Raw genomic sequence first — 23,083 nt, 5'->3', positions numbered from 1 at the left:
TGCTTACCCCGTCGCTCCCTCCCGCCCAAGGGCGTAAAACTTAACAGAATCCCCTTCTCCACAGACATAGTCCCCTGCCCTCGCCCCTGGTCCACCACCCACATCCCCACCCCCGCTCCCCATTCCCCGTCCCCACCCTGCCACCCTCACCCCCTTCCCCTTCCCCTTCCCCTTCCCCTCCCCCTTCCCCTTCCCCGTCCCCGTCCCCGTCCCCTTCCCCACCGCTTGGGGGTAGCCAAACTGGGCGAGTGCGCAAGCGCAGGCCGCACGTGGCGGTAGGAAGCAGGGGCCTGGTACAGCGGCACGAGGTTGGGGTGTTAGTCCGCCGGAGACAGGAGGGAGACGCGGCACTTGGCCTCTGCGACCCTAGAGCTGTCTTGACCCCAGCTCCCACACTGTCGCCTATCACTGGCCTACTCTCCATGCCGCGTGCCCCTTAAAAGCTGAGGCCTGGGCCAGGAACCGCAGACATTCCAGCCAATGGCGTCACGCACGGTAGCCCCGGTATCCAATCGAAAGGCGCGGCTGAGGGAAACGGGTGGGAACCGCCCCCGACTCTAGGCGACTCCCTGGCCGGGCGGGGGAGAGCGTCTCCGTCAGCTGCGAGCATCCGAGCTCGGTCGATTCTTCGGGCGAGTTACGGGGTCGACCTGCAGGAGCACGCGGGCAGTGGCCGGACGCTGAAGCCGTGTGTGCTGCAGCCCAGGAGAGCGATGGAGGTGCATCCGGAGGCTGGGAAGGAGGGCAAGGTAGAGAAAGGATAAAGACCCCAGCCAGCCTCCCCTCACTACGTGAGAGTCCGTGATGCCCAATCATGCGGTGGTGTGTGCGCGCTCGTCTGTGTGTCTGTGGTCCGCCTGTGTCTGTGTTTCTGTGTGTGTATGGTCTGCATGTGTGTGTGTGTGTCCGTGTGTCTGTATATGACTGTGTGTCTGTGTGTGTATGTCTCTGTGTGTCTGTGTGTCTCAGTGTGTATCTGTATCCGTGTGTGTATCTGCGTGTCTTTGTGTGTGTCTGCATGTGTCTGTGTGTGTGCATGTGTGCGTCTGTGTGTGTGTGCGCGCGTCTGTGAGCGTGCATCTGTGTCTCTGTGCGTCTGTGCATGTCGTGTGTCTCTGTGTCTATGGTCTGCATGTGTCTGTGTGTGTGTGTGCACATGAGAGTCTCTGTGTCTGTGTGTACGTGTGTGTGTCTGTGTGTCTGTATCTGTGTATGGTCTGCATGTCTTTGTGTCTGTGTCTATGTTTGTGTGTGTGTGTCTGTGTGTCTCTCTGTGTGTGTCTGTGTGTGATGGTCTGCATGTGTCTTTATCTGTGTGGGTATGTGTATGTCTGTGTGTCTGCATGTGTCTGCGTCTGTCTCTGTGTGTCTGTGTGTACATGTCTCTGTGTGTGTCTATGTATCTGTGTCTGTATGTCTGTGTGCATGTGTGTGTCTGTGTCCCTGTATATGATCTGTGTATGTCTTTGTGTGTGTCTATTTGTCTGTGTATCTGTGTGTTTCTATGTGTCTGTGTGTGCATGTGTCTGTGTGTGTTTCTATGTGTGTCTGTGTGTGTGGATGTCTGTGTTTGTCTCGTGTCTGGATGTATGTGTGCCCATGTGTCTCTGTGTGTATGTGTGTGTCTGCACAAGTAAGAGAAGGGAGACTTGAACAAGGGGGTGGGAAGCTTCTGTGGCACCTGCGTGGGGATTGATGAGGATGCCAAGGGAGGCAGGGTTTTGCCTTTGTCCTGACAGATGGAAAGGGACCCATCACTGTCACTCTTACCCTCCTCAGAACCAACTCACACTGGTTTGATGGGGGTGGGGGGGGTGAATGGGGGAGGAGGGCTGGATGTTAGGGATTGAGCAGAGGCTGGCGTCCTCTTCTTTCCCAAGGTGAGGGAATCCTGTTCAGCACTAATGGCTTGACTTGTGTTCTGAGTTCATATAATCATAAGACCATTTCTTCCTTTGGACTTCACTCAGCAAGGAGTTGTCGAGCATCCACGTTGTGCCAAGGATGGTTACAGCATGGAGAGGTGCCCCCTTTTGGGAGTTGGAGGCATATGTCTAGTGGGCTGTGGCTGAGAATGAGTATGAAGCAGCTGTGGTCCATCTTTGAGGCCCCAGCCCCCTCAAGCAGCTACCAAGCAGTGTAGGTCAGAGGAGAGATACTAAGGCAGCAAGGAGGAGGCTGGGACTAGGGGACCCGCTGCGCCACTGAGCCAGACTGTATGTGTTTGGGGTCTGGGGCAAGTGGGAGAGCCTGCCTTGGTAGTGTCAGAGAAGCCAAGAAATGAGGAGTGGGGTTCAAGTGGTTTGGAGGAACAAGAGGGACTGAGAGACACAAAGCTGGAACAGAATATGTCTGCTTCAATGTTTATCTGTGTTCATCTTCATGGTTAAAGTAGTTAACATATATAAAATGCTTAGGACATATATATGAAATGGTTAGAGCAGTGCCTAGCATATTGTAAAGGCCAACATAAGAGTTAACTATTATATTATTATTATTATTATTGTATTATTATTGCTGTATGTTCTGAGGGTGTGTTGAGCTATTGAACAGATGGATGCACTGCCCAGCCTTTGCAGGAGCCATAATCTCTGAAAGTTCACTACCAATACTTATCCTCTAGGTTCAGATTGCCTTCTCTAAGATCCTTCTTTAAATATAGAGGCATAAAAGAATATATAAGTAAAAATGCAATAGAGAAGAAAATGAAATAATATAAAATACTGGCCAGGTGCAGTGGCTGAAGCCTGTAATCGCAGCACTCTAGGAGGCCAAAGCAGGCGGATCACTTGAGGTCAAAAGTTCGAGACCAGCCTGGTCAGCATGGTGAAACCCCATCTCTACTAAAAATACAAAAAATTAGCCAGGCATGGTGGCACGCACCTATAATCCCAGTTACTTGGAAGGCTGAGGCAGGAGAATTGCTTGAACCCAGGAGGCGGAGGTTGCGGTGAGCCGAGATCGCGCCATTGCACTCCAGCCTGGGTAACAAGAGCAAAACTCCGTCTCAAAAAAAAAAACTCAGGAGGCAAAGGTTGTAGTGAGCCGAGATCACACCATTGAACTCCAGCCTGGGCAACAGAGCAAAACTCTGTCTCAAAAATAAATAAATAAACCCAAAGGATTATAAATAGTTCTACTATAAAGACACATGCACACATATGTTTATTGCAGCACTATTTACAATAGCATAGACTTGGAACCAACCCACATGCCTATCAAATGATAGACTGGATAATGTGGTACATATACACCATGGAATGTAGTCATAAAAAAATGAGATTATGTCCTTTGCAGGGATGTGGATGAAGCTGGAAGCCATCATTCTCAGCAAACTAACACAGGAACAGAAAACCAAACACCACATGTTCTTACTCAAAAAAAGCAAGATGACAAGTTGGTAGCCTGCTACATCAGTAATTACAATAATTATGAATGGACTAAATACTCCAATTTAAAAAAACATTGTCAGATTGTATTTTGGAAAAAAAACAAACAACTAGAGTCTGTTAAAAGAGACATATTTTAAATATAAGGACACAGAAAGGTTGACATAAATGGGTGGGAGCTGAGCATAGTGATGCCCACCTGTGGTCCCACCTATGTGGGAGGCTAAGGTGGGAGGATTGCTTCAGCTCAGGATTGTTTGAGGCTACAATGAGCAATGAGCTGTGATTGTGTCACTGCATTCCAACCCAGGAGACAGAGTAAGACCTTGTCTTATAAAAAAAAACAAAAAAGGCCAAGTGCAGTGGCTCACGCCTGTAATCCTAGCACTTTGGGAGGCTGAGGTGGGTGGATCACCTGAGGTCAGGAGTACAAGACCAGCCTGGCCATCATGGTGAAACCCCATCGTTATAAAAAAAAAAAAAAAATCAGCTGGTTCTATTTCACGAAAAAGAGGGTTGGGCACAGTGGTTTATGCCTGTAATCCCAGCACTTTGGGAGGTCAAGGTGGGCAGATCACTTGAGGTTAGGAATTTGAGACCAGCCTGGCCAACATAGTGAAACCCCATCTCTACTGAAAATACAAGAATTAGCTGGGCATGGTGGCACACGCCTGTAATCCCCACTACTCAGGAGGCTGAGGCAGGAGAATAGCTTGACCCCAGGAGGTGGAGGTTGCAGTGAGCTGAGATCATGTCACTGCACTCCATCCTGAGTGACAGGGCAAGACTTTGTCTCAAAAAAAAAAAAAGTATATCAGAAATAAAGAGGGATGGCCAGGTGCAGTGGCTCACACCTGTAATTCCAGCACTTTGGGAGGCCAAGTTGAGTAGTTCACCTGAGGTCAGGAGTTTGAGACCAGCCTGGCCAATGTGGTGAAACCCCGTCTCTACTAAAAATACAAAAATTAGTAGTGGCGGACACCTATAATCCCAGCTACTTGGGAGGCTGAGGCAGGAGAATCTCTTGAACCCAGGAGGCGGAGGTTGCAGTGAGCCAAGATCACGCCATTGCACTCCAGCCTGGATGATGAGAGCGAAACTATCTCAAAAAAAGAAAAAGAAAAGAAAAGAAAAAGAAATAAAGAGGGACATTTTATAATGATGAAAGAGTTGATTACACAGAAAGATAAAACAATCCTAAATGTATATGCACCTAATAATATAGCATCAAAGTAAAAGATGACAGAACGAAAAGAAATAATAGGCAAGCCTACAATTAATAGTAAAGAAATTATGTTTTTTTTTTTTTTTTTTTTTTTTTTTTTTTAGAAAAGGGGTCTTTTTATGTTGGCCAAGCTGGTCTCCAACTCCTAAGCTCAAGTGATCCTCCCACCTCAGCCTCCCAAAGTGTTAGAATTACAGATATGAGTCACCATGCCCAGCTCAGTAAGAAATTTTAACACAACTCTCAACAACTGTTAGAACAAGCAGACAAAAATATCAGTAAGGATTTAGAAGATTTAACTAACATGATTAATCAACTTGATCTAATTGACTTATGTAGAGCTCTATACTCAACAACTACAGAAAGTACATTTTTTAAAATGCACATGAAACATTTACCAAAATTAATGATATATTCAGCTATAATGCAAGTATCAATAAAATTTAAAAGACTGAAATCATATAGAGCATATTCTCTGCTCCAGAATTAACAAGGAATCAAAACAAAAACATAACTAGATTCTAAAATATTGGAAATTAAGCAACATGCTTCTAGATAACTCATAGGTCAAAGAAGAAATTATAATGAAAAATAGAAAATATTTTTAAATTGATGATTATAAAAATATGACATACCAAAACTCATAAGATACACACAGTGTCCAGAGGGAGATTTATACTACAACATGCATATTTTAGAAAAGAAGAAAGCCTTGAGTATATGACACTAAAGAGAATAAGTTATTATTATTTTTTGAGACAAAGTCTCAGTCTGTTGCCCAGGCTGGGGTGCAGTGGCACAATCTCAGCTCAGTGCAACCTCTGCCTCCCAGGTTCAAGCAATTCTCCTGCTTCAACCTCCCCAGTAGCTGGGACTATAGATGCATGCCATCACAACCAGGTATTTTTTTTTTGTATTTTTAGTAGAGACAGGGTTTTACCATGTTGACCAGGCTTGTCTCAAACTCCTGACTTCAGATGATCCACCTACCTCAGCCTCACAAAGTGCTGGGATTACAGGTATGAGCCACCATGGCTGGTTGGAAAATAAGTAACTTAAAAAAATTCTTTTGGGCTGGGCATGGTGGCTCACGCCTGTAATCCCAGCACTTTGGGAAGCTGAGGCGGTTGTATCAGGAGGTCAGGAGTTCCAGACCAGCCTGATCAACATGGAGAAGCCCCATCTCTACTAAAAATACAAAAATTAGCCCGGTGTGATGCTACACACCGGTAATCCCAGCTACTCAGGAGGCTGAGGCAAGAGAATTGCTTGAACCCGGGAGGCAGAGGTTGCAGTGAGCCGAGAGTGTGCCATTACACTCCAGCCTGGGCAAAAGAGCAAGACTGTCTCAAAAAAAAAAAAAAAGTTAGGAAAAGAAGAGCAAGTTAAACCCTAAGAAAATAGAAGGATAAGAGGATAAGCACAGAAATCAATAAAGGCTGGTTGCAGTGTCTCACACCTGTAATCCCAGCCCTTTGCGAGGCCCAGGTGAAAAGGGGAGGATCACTTTGAGCTCAGGAGTTTCAGACCAGCCAGGGCAACATAGTGAGACCTCCGCTCTACTAAGCAAACAAACAAACAAAACTCAATAAATAGAAAATAAACATACAAATAGAGAAAATCAATAAATCGATAATGCCAAAAGTGGTTTTTTAAAAAATATTAATAAAATTAATAAACTAGCAAGACTGACAAATGAGAGATTGAGAGAGCAGGAGAGAGATGGAGAGGAAGAAGAATACTAATTACCATTATCAGGAATGATAAAGGGGACATCACTAGAAATACTACAGACAAAAAAAGACAATGAGTAGATATGAACAAGTTTTTGCCAAACTCTAGGTAATTTAGATGAAATGGACAAATTTATTGAAAAAGGCAACTTACCAAACCTGAAACAAGAATAGAAAATCTAGGTAGTCCTATATATATTATAGGAATTGAATCTGTAATTTAAAACATTTCCAGAAATCTCTTTCTAGCACAAATAAAATCACATGAAAATTCTTCAAAACATTACAGGAGAAATAATATCATTTTTATATAAATTATTCCAAAAAACAGAAATAGAAGGCACAGTTTCTGTCTTATTTTAGGAGGAGAGCATAACCTTGATACAAATATCTGTCAAGGGGAGATACAGTGGTGGTGAGGATTGCACAACAATGTGAATGGACTTAATCCCACTGAACTGTATGCTTAAGAATGGTTAAAATGAGGCCAGGCACAGGGGCTTAGGCCTGTAATCCCAGCATTTTGGGAGGCTGAGGCAGGTGGATCACCTGAGGTCAAGAGTTCAAGACTAGCCTGGCCAACATGGTGAAACCCTGTCTCTATTAAAAATACAAAAATTAGGCTGGGTGCGGGGGCTCATGCCTGTAATCCAAGCACGTTGGGAGGCCGAGGTGGGCGGATCATGAGGTCAGGAAATTGAGACCATCCTGGCCAATCTGGCGAAACCCCGTCTCTACTAAAATATAAAAAATTAGCTGGTTGTGATGTTGCGTGCCTGTAGTCCCAGCTACTTGGGAGGCTGAGGCAGGGGAATCACTTGAACCCGCGAGGCGGAGATTGCAGTGAGCTGAGATCTCGCCACTGTACTCTAGCCTGGCAACAGAGCAAGACTCCATCTCAAAAACAAACAAACAAACAAATTAGCTGGGCATGGTGGCAGGTGCCTGTAATCCCAGATACTCTAGAGGCTGAGGCATGAGAATCACTTGAACCCATGAGGCAGAGGTTGCAGTGAGCCAAGACTCCACCACTGCACTCCAGCTTGGGCAACAGAGCAAGGCACCGTCTCAAAAAAAATGGTTAAAATGGTAAAATTTATATTATGTATATTTTATCACAATAAAAAATTGTTAGGAACATTATAAGAAAGGAAAAATTCATGTTACTATCTCTCATGAACATAATGAACATAGATGCAAAAATCATAAAATATTATCAAGTTGCAGCTGGGGGCCAGTCATGGTGGCTTATGATTATAATCCTAGCACTTTGGGAGGACGAAGCGGGAGGATTGCTTGAACCTAGGAGTTCAAGGCCACCCTGGGCAACATAGAGAGACCCCCATCTCTACAGAAAAATTAAAAATTAGCCAGGCATGGTGGCACATGCCTGTAGTCCCAGCTCCTTGGAAGGCTGAGGCGGGAGGATCACTTGAGCTCGGCAGATTGAGGCTGCAGTGAGCTGTAATCATAACACTGCACTCCAGCCTGGGCAACAGAGTGAGACCCTGTCTCAAAAATTTAAAAAAGAAGGGTGAGGCTGCCCATGGTGCTCATGCTTATACTGCCAGCACTTTGGAAGACTGAGGCAGGAAGATTGCTTGAGCCCAGGAGTTGAGCTGACAGTGAACCATGATCACACCACTGCACTCCAGCCTGGATGACACAGCAAGACACTGTCTCAAAAAAAAATATATATCAAGTTGAATAAGCAATATAGAAAAGGATAATACTTCATGAACAAGGCCTTCTTCCAGGAACGCAAGGTGGTTTAACATTTGCAAATCAATCAGTAAAATTCAGCACATAAACAGGTAACAAGAACATTCATATGATTATCTCAATCAAGGGAAAAACAATTGATAAAAATCAACACTCTCCTCAAATTAGACATAGCAGGGAGTTCCATTAAGCTTCATTAAGATATCCTTGATTTAAAAAATATCTAAAAAAACTTTGGGGTTAAGTTTTGAATGAAGTCCCTCTGAGATCAGGAACATGTCATCGTATCATCACTTCTACATTGTCCTAGAGGTCCTGGCAAGTGTAATAGGGCAGTAAAAAGAAATAAAGGTAGAAGGTTTAGAAAGGAAGAACTAAAACTGTAATTATTTTAGATTATAGGACTGTATATGTAGGAAATCCAAGAGAACAGGAAGGTGGCACAGGCCTGTAATCCCTGAACGCCGGCAGGCCTAGGTTAGGAGATCTCTTGAGGCCAGGAGTTCGAGACTAACCTGGGCAACATAGTGAGACCCTATCTCTACAAAAAAATGCAAAAATTAGCCGGGCATGGTGGCAGATGCCTGTAGTCCCAGCTACTCAGGAGCCTGAAGTGGAAGGATCCCTTGAGCCTGGGACTTCAAGGCTGCCAAGAGCCAAGATGGCACCACCACACTCCATCCTGGATGACAGAGCAAGACCCTGTCTCAAAAAAAAAAAAAAAAATCTACAAACAATTAAATTTATAAGTGAATTCATTGATTATGTGACTAGAATTAAAAAAAGTGAATTCAGCAAGATATTTTAATAATTTATTAAAATTAAAAAGTAAGGCCGGGCGCGGTGGCTCACGCCTGTAATCCCAGCACTTTGGGAGGCCGAGGCGGGTGGATCACAAGGTCAGGAGATCAAGACCATCCTGGTCAACATGGTGAAACCCCGTCTCTACTAAAAATATAAAAAATTAGCTGGGCATGGTGGCGCATGCCTGTAATCCCAGCTACTCAGGAGGCTGAGGCAGGAGAATTGCCTGAAACCGAGAGGCGGAGGTTGAAGTGAGCCGAGATCGCGCCTTTGCACTCCAGCCTGGGTAACAAGAGCGAAACTCCGTCTCAAAAAAAAAAAAAAAAAAAGTAAATTTGCCTGGACACATGGTAAATATATAAAAATCTATTATGTTTCTTTCTTTCATTCATTCTTTTTCTTTTCTTTTCTTTTCTTTTTTGAGACAGAGTCTTGCTCTGTCGCCAGATGCCAGGCTGGAGTGCAGTAGCACAATCTTGGCTCACTGCAACCTCCACCTCCCGGGTTCAAGCAATTCTCCTGGCTCAGCCTCCCGAGTAGCTGGGACCACAGGCGTGCACCACCACGGTCAGCTAATTTTTGTATTTTTTAGTAGAGACGGGTTTCACCATGGTCTTGATCTCTTGACCTCGTGATCTGCCCACTTGGGTCTCCCAAAGTGCTGGGATTACAGGTGTGAGCCACCGAGCCCAGACTCTTTTTTTTTTTTTTTTTAGATGGAGTTTTGCTCTTGTCGCCCAGGCTGGAGTGCAATAAAGCGATCTCAGCCCACTGCAACCTCCACCTCACCAGTACAAGCGATTTTCCCACCTCAGCTTCCCAAGTACCTGGGATTACAAATGCCCACCACCATGCCCAGGTAATTTTTGTATTTTTAGTAGAGATGGGGTTTCAACATGTTGACCAGGCTGGTCTTGAACTCCTGACCTCAGGTGATCCGCCAGCCTTGGCCTTCCAAAATGCTGGAATTACAGGCATGATTGGCTTTTTTTTTTTTTTTTTTTTTTTGAGACTGGGTCCTGCTCTATCATCCAGTCTGGAGTGCAGTGGTGTGATCATGGCTTACTGCAGCCTCGACCTCCTGGGCTCCAGTGATCTTCCTACCTCAGCCTCCCAAGTAGCTAGGACTACAGGCAGCTGCCACCACACCTGGCTAACTTTTGTATTTTTTTTGTAGACACAGGGTTTCGCCACGTTGCCCAAGTTGGCCTCAAACGCCTGGGCTCAAGTGATTCTCCTGCCTGAGCCTTCCAAAGTGCTGGGTTTACAGGCATGAGCCACCATGCCCAGCCTATTGTGTTTCTATATACAATTATAAGATGAAACTTTAAAAAGTATTTAAAAAGCAAAGAAAGGCCAGGCGCAGTGGCTCATGCCTGTAATCCCAGCATTTTGGGAGGTAGAGGAGGGGATCACCTGAGATCTGGAGTTTGAGACCAGCCTGCCCAACATGGTGAAACCTGGTCTCTACTAGGAATACAAAAATTAGCCAGGTGTGTTGGTGGCGGAGGAGAGGTGGGTGCCTGTAATCCCAGCTGCTTGGGAGGCTGAGGCAGGAGAATCACTTGAACCGGGGAGGCAAAGGATTCAGTGAGCCAAGACCGAGCCATTGCACTCTGACCTGGGCAACAAGAGCAAGACTCTATCTAAAAATAAAAAATAAAAATGAAAAGCAAAGAAAAAAGAGAATCATCAAATACCTAGGAATAAATATCATAGAAGACATGCAAGACCTTTACACAGAAAACTACAAAACATCAAAGAAGATCTAAATAATTGGAAAAATATTATTTGTTTTTAGATTGGAAGATTAAAAATTATAAATTATAAAATTATAAAGAGATCAATTCTTCCCAGATTGATCTATATATTTGATATAATCACAATAAAAATCCTAGTACATTTTTCAGGCAAAGAAATTAACAAGCAGAATATCTGTAGAAACGTAAATGACCTATAATAGCCAAAATTATTTTGAAAAAAAGTTTAAAGTTGGAGGCTTTGCACTATCTGATTTCAACTCTCACCTGTCAAGTTACAATAATGAAGACAGTGAGATATTATTATAAGGATAAACATTTAGACCAATGGAACACAGTAGAGAGTCCAAAATTTGTCACTCTTAATAGGTCAATTGATACGTGTACACCAAAGCAATTAAATAGCAAAAAAAAAAAAAGTCTTTATAACAAATAGTGCTGAAGTAGCAGGCCACATGGCATAATGAATCACAACCCATGCCTCACACTGCATATACAAAGTGAATTGAAAATGGCCAGGCATGGTGGCTCATGCCTATAATCCCAGCACTTTGGGAGGCTGAGGCAGGTGGATCATTTGAGGTCAGGAGTTTGAGACCAGCCTGGCCAACATGGTAAAATCCCATCTCTACTAAAAATACAAAAATTAGCCAGGTGTGTGACACACGCCTATAGTCCCAGCTACTTGGGAGGCTGAGGCAGGAGAATCGCTTGAACCCAGGAGGTAGAGGCTGCAGTGAGCCGAGATCCTGCCACTGCACTCCAGCCTGGGTGACAAAGCAAGACTCTTATTTCAAAAAATTAAAATTAAAAAAATGAATTGAAAGGCCAGGCACGGTGGCTCATGCCTGTAATTCCAGCACTTTGGGAGGCCAAGGTGGGCAGATCATGAGGTCAGGCGATCGAGACCAGCCTGGCCAACATGGTGAAACCCCATCTCTACTAAAAATACAAAAATTAGCTGGGCGTGGTGGCAGCTGCCTGTAATCCCAGCTATTTAGGAGGCTGAGGCAGGAGAATCGCTTGAACCTGGGAGGTGGAGGTTGCTGTGAGCCATGCCATTACACTCCAGCCTGGACAACCTGAGCAAAACTCCATCTCAAAAGAAAAAAAAAAATGAATTGAAATAGATCATAGCTGGACAGGGTGGTTCACGCCTCCAATCCCAGCACTTTGGGAGGCCAAGGTGGGGGGATCACTTGAGGTCAGGAGTTTGAGACCAGCCTGGCCAACACAGTGAAACCTTGTCTCTACTAAAAATACAAAAATTAGCCAAGCATTGTGGTAGGTGTCTGTAATCCCAACTACTCAGGAGGCTGAGGCAGGATAATCACTTGAACCTGGTAGGCAGAGTTTGCAGTGAGCCAAGATCGTGCCACTGTACTCCAACCTGGGCAACAGAGCAATACTCTGTCTCAAAAAAAAAAAAAAAAAAGAAAAAGAAAATGGATCATAGACACAAGAGCTAAAACTATAATGCTTCTAGAAAAATAAATAGAATATCTTCATGACCTTGGGGTAGGCAAAGTTTTCTTCAACAGGACACAAAAAGCCTTAACCATAGAAGAAAAGACTGTTAGGCTGGGTGCGGTGGTTCAGCCTGACCAACATGGAGAAACCCCATCTCTACTAAAAATTCAAGTTAGCTGGGTGTAGTGTCGCATGCCTGTAGTCCCAGCAACTCGGAGGCTGAGGCAGGAGAATCACTTGAACCTGGGAGGCGGAGATTGTGGTGAGCCGAGATCGTGCCATTGCACTCCAGCCTGGGCAACAAGAGTGAAACGCCATCTCAAAAAAAAAAAAAAAAAAACTGTTATGTTGAGCTTGTAACATTTAACATTTGAACCATTAAGAGAGTCAAAAGGCCAACTATATACTAGGAAAAGATGTTGACAACACATATAATCAACAAAGGGTTTATCTCCAGGAACAGAGTTCCTACAAATTACTGAGAAACAGATAATCTGATCTTTCAAAGAGGTGGAAGGAAAGAACCAGAGACCTGAACAGGCACTTCACAAAAGAAGATATGCAGATGGCTGATAAATGCAGAAAATGCCGCTCAGCATCATTCCTCACCAGGTAGCATCAGTGACACTCCCCAGGCCTCAACTAACAGGGCAAAAGTAAAAAAGACTAACAACTCTGAGCTGTCACAGTGGTTTGTGCCCAGATTCATCTATATATTCAACGCAATCACAATCAAAATCCCAGTACATTTTTTTTTTCTTTTTTTTGAGACAGTTTCGCTCTTGTTACCCAGGCTGGAGTGCAATGGCACGATCTCGGCTCACCGCAACCTCCGCCTCCTGGGTTCAAGCAATTCTCCTGCCTTAGCCTCCCAAGTAGCTGGGACTACAGGCATGCACCACCATGCCCAGCTAATTTTTGTATTTTTAGTAGAGACGGGGTTTCACCGTGTTGACCAGGATGGTCTCGATCTCTTGACCTCGTGATCCACCCGCCTCGGCCTCCCAAAGTGCTGGGATTATAGGCGTGAGCCACCGCGCCCGGCCCCAGTACATTTTTTAGGGGTAGAAATTAATAAGCAGAATATGTGCAGAAATGCAAATGATGTATAATAGCCAAAATTATTTTGGAAAAAAAGAGTAAAGGTGGAGCCCTTACACTATCGGATTTCAAGTCTCACCTGTCAGGTTACAGTAATCAGGACAGTGAGATATTATCATAAGGACAAAAATATCGACCAATGGAACAGAGTAGAGAGTCCAAAGTTTATCATACTTAATAGGTCAATTGATATGTGTACACAAAAGCAACTCTCAGCTACTCCAGAGGATTGCCTGAGCCCAGTTCAAGGCCCGCCTGGACAACATTAGTGGGACTCTTGTTTCTTTAAAAACAAAAAAGAGGACAGGCACGGTGGCTCACGCCTATAATCCCAGCACTTTGGGAGTCCAAGACGGGTGGATCACGAGGTCAAGAGATTGAGACCATCCTGGCCAACATGGTGAAACCCTGTCTCTACCAAAATATTCAAAAATTAGCTGGGCGTGGTGGCGCGCACCTGTAGTCCCAGTTATTTGGGAAGCTGAGGCAGGAGAATTGCTTGAACTTGGGAGATGGAGGTTGCAGTGAGCCGAGATCTCGCCACTGCACTCCAGCCTAGCACCTGGTGACAAAGTGAGACTCTGTCTCAAAAAAAAAAAGAAAGAAAAAGATTAAAATGACTAACAATTCTTAAGTGTTGGCAAGGATGTAGTACAACTGGAACTTTCCTGCACAGTGCTGCTGGGAGTGTAAATTGGTTTAGTCACCTTAGAAAATTGTTTGGCAGTATTTACTAAAGCGTTTTAAACATACAATATGCCTTCCCTGTGACCAAGCAATTCTCATACCCAACAGAAATGGGGACTTAGGTCAAAAGTCCTCGAAAGATGGCTGGGTGCGGTAGATCACAAACCTGTGATCCTAACACTTTGAGAGGCCGAGGTAGGTGGATCACTTGAGATCCAGAGTTCAAGAGCAGCCTGGACAACGAAGAGAAACCCTATCTTTAGTAAATTACAAAAATTAGCCGGGCATGGTGGTGGACACCTGTAATCCCAGCTACTCAGAGGGCTGAGGCAGGAGAATGGCTTGAACCTGAGAGGCAGAGGTCGCCGTGAGCAAGATCATGTCACTGCATTCTAGCCTGGGTGACACAGCAAGACTCTGTCTCAAAAAAAAAAAGGGCCTCAAAAAACGTCTGCAAGAATTTTCATGGAAGCCAGACACAGTGGTGCACACCTGTAATCCATCTATTTGGGAGGCTAAAGTGGAAGGATGGCTTGAGGCCAGGAGTTCAAACCAGCCTGGGCAGCATAGCAAGAACACCCCCCTGCTTAAAAAAAGGAAAAAAAAGGAAAAATTTTAAAAAGATTGTTCATGGCAGCTTTATTCATAATAGCCAAAAACTTGAAATAATCCAAATGACCATCAACTGTAGAGTGGATACATACATTGTGATATAATCATATAATGAAATAAGACACAGGAATGAAAACAACTACTTCTCTCAACAACATAGAGAGAGCTCTCTAAAGAATGGGGGCACAAAAGAATACATAACGCATAATTGCATTTCTGAGAAGTTTGAGAATAGGCCAGAATGGGCTGGGCTCAGTGGCTCATGCCTGTAATCCCAGCACCTTGGGAGGCCAAGGCGGGCACATCACCTGAGGTCAGGAGTTCAAAACCAGCCTGGCCAACATGGTGAAAGCCCCGTCTCTACTAAAATAAAAAATTATCGGGGTGTGGTGGTGGGCGCCTATAATCCCAGTTACTTGCCAGAAGGCTGAAGCAGGAGAATCCCATTAGCCTGGGGGGGTAGTGGTTGCAGTGAGCTGAGATCACGTGACTGCACTCCAGCCTGGGCGACAGAGTGAGACTTCGTCTCAAAAAAAAAAAGAATAGGCCAGAATAATATATGGTGATAGAAGTCAGAATGGTGGTCGGTTCTGGGGTGGGGGATAATTGTTGTTGTTGTTGTTTTTTTTTTTGAGACACTTTCTCACTCTGTCACCTAGGCTGGAGGCTGGAGTGCAGTGGCGAGATCCTGGCTCACTGCAGCCTCAACCTCCCAAGCTCAATCTTCCCACCTCAGCCCCCCAAGTAGCTGGAACCACAAGCATGTGACCATACTCAGCTAATTTTTTTTTTTTTTTTGAGACGGAGTCTTGCTCTGTAGCCCAGGCTGGAGCGCAGTGGCACGATCTTGGCTCACTGCATCCTCCGCCTCCCACATTCAGGCAATTCTCCTGCCTCAGCGTCCCACGTAGCTGGGACTACAGGCGCCCACCATGCCCGGCTAATTTTTTTTTTTTCTTTCTTTTTTTAGTAGAGACGGGGTTTCACCATGTTAGCCAGGATGGTCTCAATCTCCTGACCTTGTGATCTGCCCGCCTCGGCCTCCCAAAGTGCTGGGATTACAGGTGTGAGCCACCACGACTGGTCAATTGTTGGGGTTTTTTTGTGTGGAGGCAGACGTTGGAGGGTGTCTCACCATGTTGCCCAAACTGGTCTTAAACTCCTGGGCTCAAGCGATTCTCCTGCCCTGGCCTCCCAAAGTGCTGGATTACAGCACTTAAAAAAAATTTTTTTTTTTTTTTTTTAAAGACGGAGTTTCACCATGTTGGTCAGGCTGGTCTTAAACTCCCGACCTCAGGTGATCCACCCACTTTGGCCTCCAAAGTGCTTGAATTACAAGCGTGAGCCACCATGCCTGGCCAAAAAAATTTTTTTTAATTATCTATGCATGGTGGTACATGCCTGTGGTCCTTGCTACTAGGAAGGCTGAGTCAGGAGGATTGCCTGAGCCCAGGATATGAAGCCTGCAGTGAGCTGCGGTGGCACCACCACACTCCAGCCTGGGTGACAGAGCAAGACCCTGTCTCCAAATAAATAAAGAAAATATATATAATGATCTGAGTTGGGTGATGGTTACCTAGCTGTATATATATCTACAAATTAATTGGTGCTTTACACTTAAAATTTGTGCACTTTCCTGTAACTTATGCCTCAATTTAAAAAAAAACGGGGGGCGGGGACTGGGTGTGGTGGCTCACGCCTGTAATCCCAGTACTTTGGAAGGCCGAGGCAGGCGGGTCACTTGAGCCCACAAGTTCAAGACCAGCCTGGCCAACACAGCAGAATCCCAACTCTACTAAAAGTACAAAAACCAGCCAGGAGTAGTGGTATGTGCCTGTAATCCCAACTACTTAGGAGGCTGAGGCAGGAAAATCGCTTGAACTCAGGAGGCAGAGTTTGCAGTGAGCCGAGATCATGACACTGCGCTCTAGCCTGGGTGACAGAGCGAGACTCTACCTAAAAAAAAAAAAAGGCGAGAAACACTGTAGAGATAACTCTGTGAACAGTGACCAGCGACCTCAGGGTCAATTCCTTTATGCTGGACAGCCAGGAGGAGGGGAGAGATGCAGGCATCTCCATGCAGGGAGGAGACATCACTAGACCAGCTGCAGATGGGCCACCATCAGGCAGGGGCCTACCTGTTTCTGGACCCACATACCATCAAGCCCCATCTCAGGGACCATCTCCAAAGTGTGCCAAAACCAGAGAGAGGAGAGAGTGAGGAGGCCTCCAGATTGAGAGGTGGGACAGGTGCCTTTTGTATACTGGTGAGCAATGCTGAAAGACAGAGTGATTCCTAAACCTCTTCCCTTCCCCCTAATATCACTTGCCACAATGATGTGGACACAGTAGGTATTCAATAAATGCATTTTGCTTCCAGCCCTTTGGAAGGCCAAGGTGGGAGGATTGTTTGAGCCCAGGAGTTGGAGACCAGCCTGGGCAACATATTAAGACCCTGTCTCTAAAAAAAAAAATAGCTGGGCATGGTGGTACATGTCTGTAGTCCCAGCTACTCGGGAAGCTGAGGCAGGATGATCGCTTGAGCCCAGGAGTTCGAGGCTGCAGTGAGTTATGATGGCACCACTGCATTACAGCCTGAGTGACAGAGCAAGACCGTCTCAAAAAAAAAATAAATAAATACATGTTGAATAGCTCAATGCAAGAAGCAGCTAGTAGCTCAGTGTCTCGTGGACCTTTTTACTTGGAGAAATACACATGCTTTGCATGTAAGCCATTGCTTCTTGGCACCAAAAGTAGTAAATGGAATGGTTTTGGCAACCCTAGCAGAAGAGGTGGGAACATCTCATCCAACTCACCTGAAGCCTTGGTTAAGGAATGCCTGAGGAAGCCAGCTGGGGAAGGGGTGGGCAAGTAACTGAGAAAGGGCATGGGGTTGGGAATTAAGAAACTGAGTTTCGCCCAGCGCGGTGGCTCACACCTGTAATCCCAGCACTTTGGGAGGCTCAGGCAGGTGGATCACCTGAGGTCAGGAGTTTGAGATCGGCCTAACTAACATGGTGAAACCCCGTCTCTATTAAAAATACAAAAATTAGCCGGGTGTGGTGGTGCACGCCTGTGGTCCCAGCTACTCGGGAGGCTGAGGCAGGAGAATTGCTTGAACCCAGGAGGCGGAGGTTGCAGTGAGCTGAGATCGCGCCACTGCACTCCAGCCTGGGCCACAGAGCAAGACTCCATCTAAAAAAAACAAACAACAAAACAAAACAAAAAACTGGGTTTCAATCTGGTACTGTTGCTTTGCAGCTGCATAACCTTAGACAAATTACCTCTCTGGTGGTCTCAGCTTCAACATCTGTAAAATGGGAAGCATTCTGCCTGCCTCCAAGGATGGGAGGGTTAAAATGTTTTGGCAGTTCCCAAACTCAGGTCAGTGCCTTATCACGACCCCTCTCTGGTGACCTGGGGCATTGTGGAAGCAGTGCTGCTGAAAAGCATTCTGTAGGTGGACCAGGCCTGCAGGGCAAGGAAGGGCACAGGGGCCACGCTCAGCCAGGCCAGAGACCTCCTTTCCTCCACAGCCTTCCTGCGCATTGGTGGAACTGCAGGGAGACAGCTCCTTACAGGTGGAGATCTCTGATGCAGTGAGTGAGCGGGACAAGGTGAAATTCACTGTTCAAACCAAGGTGAGGCAGTGCGGGCCGCAAGGAAAGCTGCTGGTGGCTGCCTGCAGGAGGCCTCCCCCAGGGGTGGTAGGCACGTGCCAACACAGCCTGTGGGGGTTCCTCCACCTGGCACTTGCCCTCAGTCCCTTCTAGAAAGTGAGCATCTTGGCTAGGCTCTGGGTGTCTCTGCCTGAGGCCCTGAGTCCTAATCATCCCCATCCACCATTCTGAATGAAATCATGGACACCTGAGCTCTAACTGGGTCCTCCCTGGAAAGTGGGATGAGGGGAACCCAAAAGTAGGTGCCCAGGAGACTTGTTGAGGCAGGGCTTGGGGCAGAGAGAGGGACCTCAGACAGCCTTTCTGCTTCCAGAGCTGCCTCCCTCACTTTGCCCAGACTGAGTTCTCAGTCGTGCGGCAGCACGAGGAGTTCATCTGGCTGCATGACGCCTACGTGGAGAACGAGGAGTACGCCGGCCTCATCGTGAGGAGGGGCCGGGCAGGGGCTGGGAGGGACAGGCAGAGCATTGGGTGAGGACCAAAGGCTGTGACGGCCGCCTCGGCAGTGAGAGGCCTCCCAGCTCCGTCCCTCCTTTGAGCAGATCCCCCCAGCCCCTCCAAGGCCAGACTTTGAGGCTTCGAGAGAAAAGCTGCAGAAACTGGGTGAGGGGGACAGCTCTGTCACTCGGGAAGAGTTTGCCAAGATGAAGCAGGAGCTGGAAGCGTGAGTGCCACCTCTTTTCCCTGCTATGCCCAGAGCCCAGCTGTCTTCCTCAGCTATTCCCCCAGTGAATGTTTAGCAACCCTGACCTCTGACCCCAGAAAGGGGGCAGGCAGGATGATGGGAGCTGAGCAGGGCCTGTGAGCTGCTGCTGCTCTCGCAGGGAGTACCTGGCCATCTTTAAGAAGACAGTTGCGATGCACGAAGTCTTTCTGCAGCGCCTGGCGGCCCACCCCACCCTGCGCCGAGACCACAACTTCTTTGTCTTTTTGGAATATGGACAGGATGTGAGCTGGGCTGAATCCCTAAAATCACCCCTGGGGCAGGAGTCTAGCTTGGGTCGGGAGGCCCCCAGGGTTGGCAGGGCTGGACAAGCGGCCCAAGTGGGCCCAAGCGGGCCCAAACCTGTGTCTCAGCTCCGTGAGTGGCTTGTGACATGGGCTGGGAGGCAAGAACGCCCACCCCACCATCACACCCTCCCTGTGTGCCTCAGCTGAGTGTCCGGGGGAAGAATAGGAAGGAGCTCCTGGGAGGGTTTCTGAGGAATATCGTGAAGTCCGCGGATGAAGCCCTCATCACTGGCGTGTCAGGGCTCAAGGTAACCCTCAGGGCTCCTCTCTAGATTCAACCCAGTGCCTCAAGTCCACAGCACAGACTGAGGCCCAGGCTGGCTGTGGGAGGGAAGCCAGTGGTAGGGCCTGGCCTGGATTGGAAAGAGATTTCGCCAACCCTGGGTGCTTATGCTGCCAAGCTCCTTGGTGACCCAGTGTAAATGGGCTCCTACCTGGCTCCCTTAGGAGGTGGATGACTTCTTTGAGCATGAGAGGACCTTCCTGTTGGAGTATCACACCCGTATCCGAGATGCCTGCCTGCGGGCCGACCGCGTCATGCGCTCCCACAAGTGTACGCAGGGCCCAAGGGGTCCTGGATCCCCCTGCCCCTCTCCCCAGCGGTTCAACTCCTTGGGGGAGAGAAGAGCGCAGGGCATGCCACAAGCACCAGGGCTTGACATGCAGATGTAGGGGCTCTGATGGGGGTTGTTCCCCAACAGGCCTGGCAGACGATTATATCCCTATCTCAGCTGCACTGAGCAGTCTGGGATCACAGGAAGTCAACCAGCTAAGGACGTGAGGACTCCTCCCACCTCTACCCTCTCCCTAAGCCTGTAATACCATGTCTTCCCATGAGGGGTCACTCTGTAGATGTCTACTGTCAGCTCTAGGTGGGAGGTGTAGGCTCTCTTGTTGGGGGAGGGTGCTGGGAGGGAAAGGGGAGAGGGAGATTCCTGAGAAGCTGAGGCAGAGAGGCTTTGAGCTCTGTCTCAGCCCCCTACCCTAACTCCTCCCCACTGTTTCCTAGGAGCTTCCTCAAATTGGCAGAGCTCTTTGAACGGCTGAGGGTAAGTACTGCCTTCTCTTTTCTGGTGAGCTTTGGAGGGAAAATGAGCCCTGGCAGAGGAAGAGCTCCAGGATCATCTTGGGATGTTCAGTGATAACTTGGGCCCACTGGCAAGTTGGGCTCACACTCCACACTAGTTTAATAAGAGGTGGGGTGAAGATGAGAATCCAGCCTCGTGTGTGTGTGTGCACACATGTGCACACACACGTGGCAGGGGACGGGTGGGAGGCACAGGGAGTGTCCAAACCTCTGGCAGGCTGCACCCAGCTGCCAGCACACTGCCCGGGTACATGCTTTCCCCCCTCTTCCCCAAGAAAGTCACTGGAGTGTCTCCATCTTCCTAAAATGTCTGTTAGACGGCATTTCTTCCTGCTCAAGGCCCTTCAGGGACCCTGCCTCTTCTGGAAGTTCCCCAAGCCCCAAAGCCCAAAGTCCCGAGCTTCCATTTTCAGCCTATTGTGCTCCAGCCTCTGCCTCCATTCCCTGCTTTGCCCAAGTGCCCTCTTTGAACCCAGGTTTAATCCAGGTTATACCCAGGCTTGCACAGCTGCCAAGCCCTCAGCTCCCTCTGTCTGGCTTTTACTTAGTGCCCAAGATCCAGACTAGATGCCTTTTCCTCTGTGAAGCCTTCCCTGGCCTGCTCCCCTGAACACCAGGTCTGACCTGGAGCAGTTACCTAAGGCTTCTTTGCTGGATATTTAGATGAAGATGCGCCTCCCACCCTTTAGCTGCCCCTCTGACAAGCTCCCTTCCCAGTGCCCACATTTCTGATGCAGAAGCTGGAGGGCCGGGTGGCTTCCGACGAGGACCTGAAGCTGTCAGACATGCTGAGGTATTACATGCGTGACTCACAGGCAGCCAAGGTGAGAGGAAGCCCCAGAGCGGTGCTCAGGCCTGGAGACCAGGACAGGGCAGCAATGACCCTGTGCCTGTGGTCCTAGGACCTGCTATACCGGCGGCTGCGGGCACTGGCTGACTATGAGAATGCCAACAAGGCGCTGGACAAGGCACGCACCAGGAACCGGGAGGTTCGGCCCGCCGAGAGCCACCAGCAGCTGTGCTGTCAACGCTTCGAGCGCCTCTCCGACTCTGCCAAGCAAGGTGAGCCCGCAGCCCCCAGCCCAGAGCCACCTGTCCTGCCCTGCCCAGGGCCCCATGCCTCTTCCCCTCCTCTCCAGAGCTCATGGACTTCAAGTCCCGCCGGGTCTCCTCTTTTCGAAAGAATCTCATTGAGCTGGCAGAGCTGGAGCTCAAACATGCCAAGGTGAGCCCTCCCACCTCACAGGCCCTTGTGACGCCTCCCACCTCCAACCTCCCTCCCCCAACAGGCACGAGGGTATGCGTGCATGTGTGTATGCATGAGTGTGTGCGTACGCACAGGGTGAGAGGAGGGGCCGTCCATGAGTAGCCCCAGCTAAGGCTCAGGACCCTTACCTTCTTGGTAAGAAGCCCCAGTTAACCGCACCTGTTATTGCAGAGAGCAGAGGCGTGGGGAGCAAGGGGGCATCTAATGTGCAGAAAGAATGGCACTCTGACTCAGGGAGCAGGGGACTTCAAGGACCTGTTTCTCCTCTGCAGGCCAGCACCCTGATTCTCCGGAACACCCTTGTTGCCCTCAAGGGGGAGCCTTAGAGCAGCCAGACCTCTGCCAGACCTTGCTCTGGGATCTCTAGTATAAACGGGGTATCCCAGACCCCTCTCCAGCAAGATGTCTCCTTCCCTAGCACAGCACCACTAGCCACATTGTCACTGTGCCCCACATCCTCCCAGGGAAAGCCCGAACCTTCTACCCCCACCACCACCAAAGGTGCCAGGCCCTGCAAGAAACAGGGCAGCATGGGCATCATAATTGGCCACAGGTCAGCAGAGCCCCAGGGACCCTGACATCCCCCCACCACCAGGCTGAAGGACAGCCTCTACCCTCACCCGTGGCCTTGAAGGAATCATAGCTCACTTGATCCCAGCCTGTTCTTCACAAATAAAAACCCTGGTTTTGCAGCAAGGGGGCCTGTTGTCCTTACTTCCCACAGCTCAAGGGTCCACCAGGCGCACCCTCTGCCAAGGCAGTATGAAGATCAGATCCTGGGGACACCACAGAGGGCACCCCTGCAGCATCCTCAGCCCTCTCTCCAGTGGCAGCAGGCTCCCTGTGGGAAGGCAATACACCCAGAAGTCTTCCAGGTTTGCCCCCACCCCATAAACCCTAGCACCAAGATCAATCCCAAGTTCTCCACACCTGTTTCCTAACCAGAAAAGGGACCTAGCCCTTCCTCCCAGAACCACTCATGAGCTCCCAGGAGTTAAGGAGCCAGCTCTGTCAGGATGTGGCCTCTCCTCTCAGTTCAGGTGACTAGGGCAGAGGTATAGACCCCACGTTAGCACCCCAAATTCACCTCGTCCCAGGGCCAGACTTCTTGGATGTCTTTGCCTGCTGGGTAGGTGAAAGCCCAAAGTACAAGCTGGAAAACAGCCCATGGCAATGCTGGCAAAAGGCACCGGCAACACCCTTTTGGTTAAACATAGGGAGGCGGTGTGTAAGACACCTGGGTCTGAAGTCCTGGGCTCCACCTGGGTGGCCTCACCCTCAACGGACTCTAGCCACATCTACAGGTCAAAAGCTCAACTTGGCCTCTTACTCACAGCAGCCACTGGACCTGACCCTCATAAATTTGAGTCAGCCATCCAGGGAAGACAGACCTAACCGAACCTTACAGATACCTGTGACGTGCCTATCAGCCCACACCCAGGCAGGGACAGAACAGAGTATCAGATGGGCCTCACTGCCCAACTAGGCAAAGCTACAGAGCAGCCAATTCAGGCATTAAGTCACTTCTGCTGGAG

General features: G+C 48.1%; 1 protein-coding gene across 3 annotated transcripts; it reads left to right on the top strand.

Moving 5' to 3' along the window:
* The first annotated feature begins 584 nt into the window (after positions 1 to 584).
* Positions 585 to 22,404, top strand: SNX32 (sorting nexin 32). Of its 3 annotated transcripts, none has more exons than XM_012462955.3 (13): positions 585 to 749; positions 18,040 to 18,144; positions 18,497 to 18,607; positions 18,726 to 18,847; positions 19,008 to 19,131; positions 19,338 to 19,442; positions 19,642 to 19,747; positions 19,896 to 19,971; positions 20,204 to 20,243; positions 21,019 to 21,105; positions 21,184 to 21,343; positions 21,421 to 21,506; positions 22,273 to 22,404. In XM_012462955.3, exons 1-13 carry the CDS (start codon positions 714 to 716, stop codon positions 22,312 to 22,314), a joined length of 1,200 nt encoding a protein of 399 aa, XP_012318378.1. In that variant the 5' UTR covers positions 585 to 713; the 3' UTR covers positions 22,315 to 22,404. The 3 variants fall into 3 exon arrangements, with proteins under 3 accessions (XP_012318378.1, XP_012318379.1, XP_012318377.1); XM_012462956.2 differs by lacking the exon at positions 22,273 to 22,404 and adding an exon at positions 21,821 to 22,240 and having other exon boundaries at positions 585 to 719; XM_012462954.3 differs by lacking the exon at positions 22,273 to 22,404 and adding an exon at positions 21,821 to 22,240.
* The last annotated feature ends 679 nt before the right edge of the window (positions 22,405 to 23,083 follow it).

Source organism: Aotus nancymaae, unplaced genomic scaffold (assembly GCF_030222135.1).
Source record: "Aotus nancymaae isolate 86718 unplaced genomic scaffold, 86718_ANA_hifiasm-v0.15.2.pri h1tg000059l, whole genome shotgun sequence".
NCBI classification, from domain to species: Eukaryota; Metazoa; Chordata; class Mammalia; order Primates; family Aotidae; genus Aotus; species Aotus nancymaae.
This window is presented reverse-complemented; position numbering and strand designations above follow the sequence as displayed.

What these genes read in the sequence shown, in the direction of transcription:
- SNX32 (XM_012462954.3), top strand. Translation starts at nt 714, where the DNA reads ATGGAGGTGCATCCGGAGGCTGGGAAGGAGGGCAAG. An exon ending in TTTTGGAATATGGACAGGAT is followed by an intron (nt 19,132 to 19,337) that starts GTGAGCTGGGCT and finishes TGTGTGCCTCAG; the next exon opens with CTGAGTGTCCGGGGGAAGAA. An exon ending in CTCCGACTCTGCCAAGCAAG is followed by an intron (nt 21,344 to 21,420) that starts GTGAGCCCGCAG and finishes CCTCCTCTCCAG; the next exon opens with AGCTCATGGACTTCAAGTCC.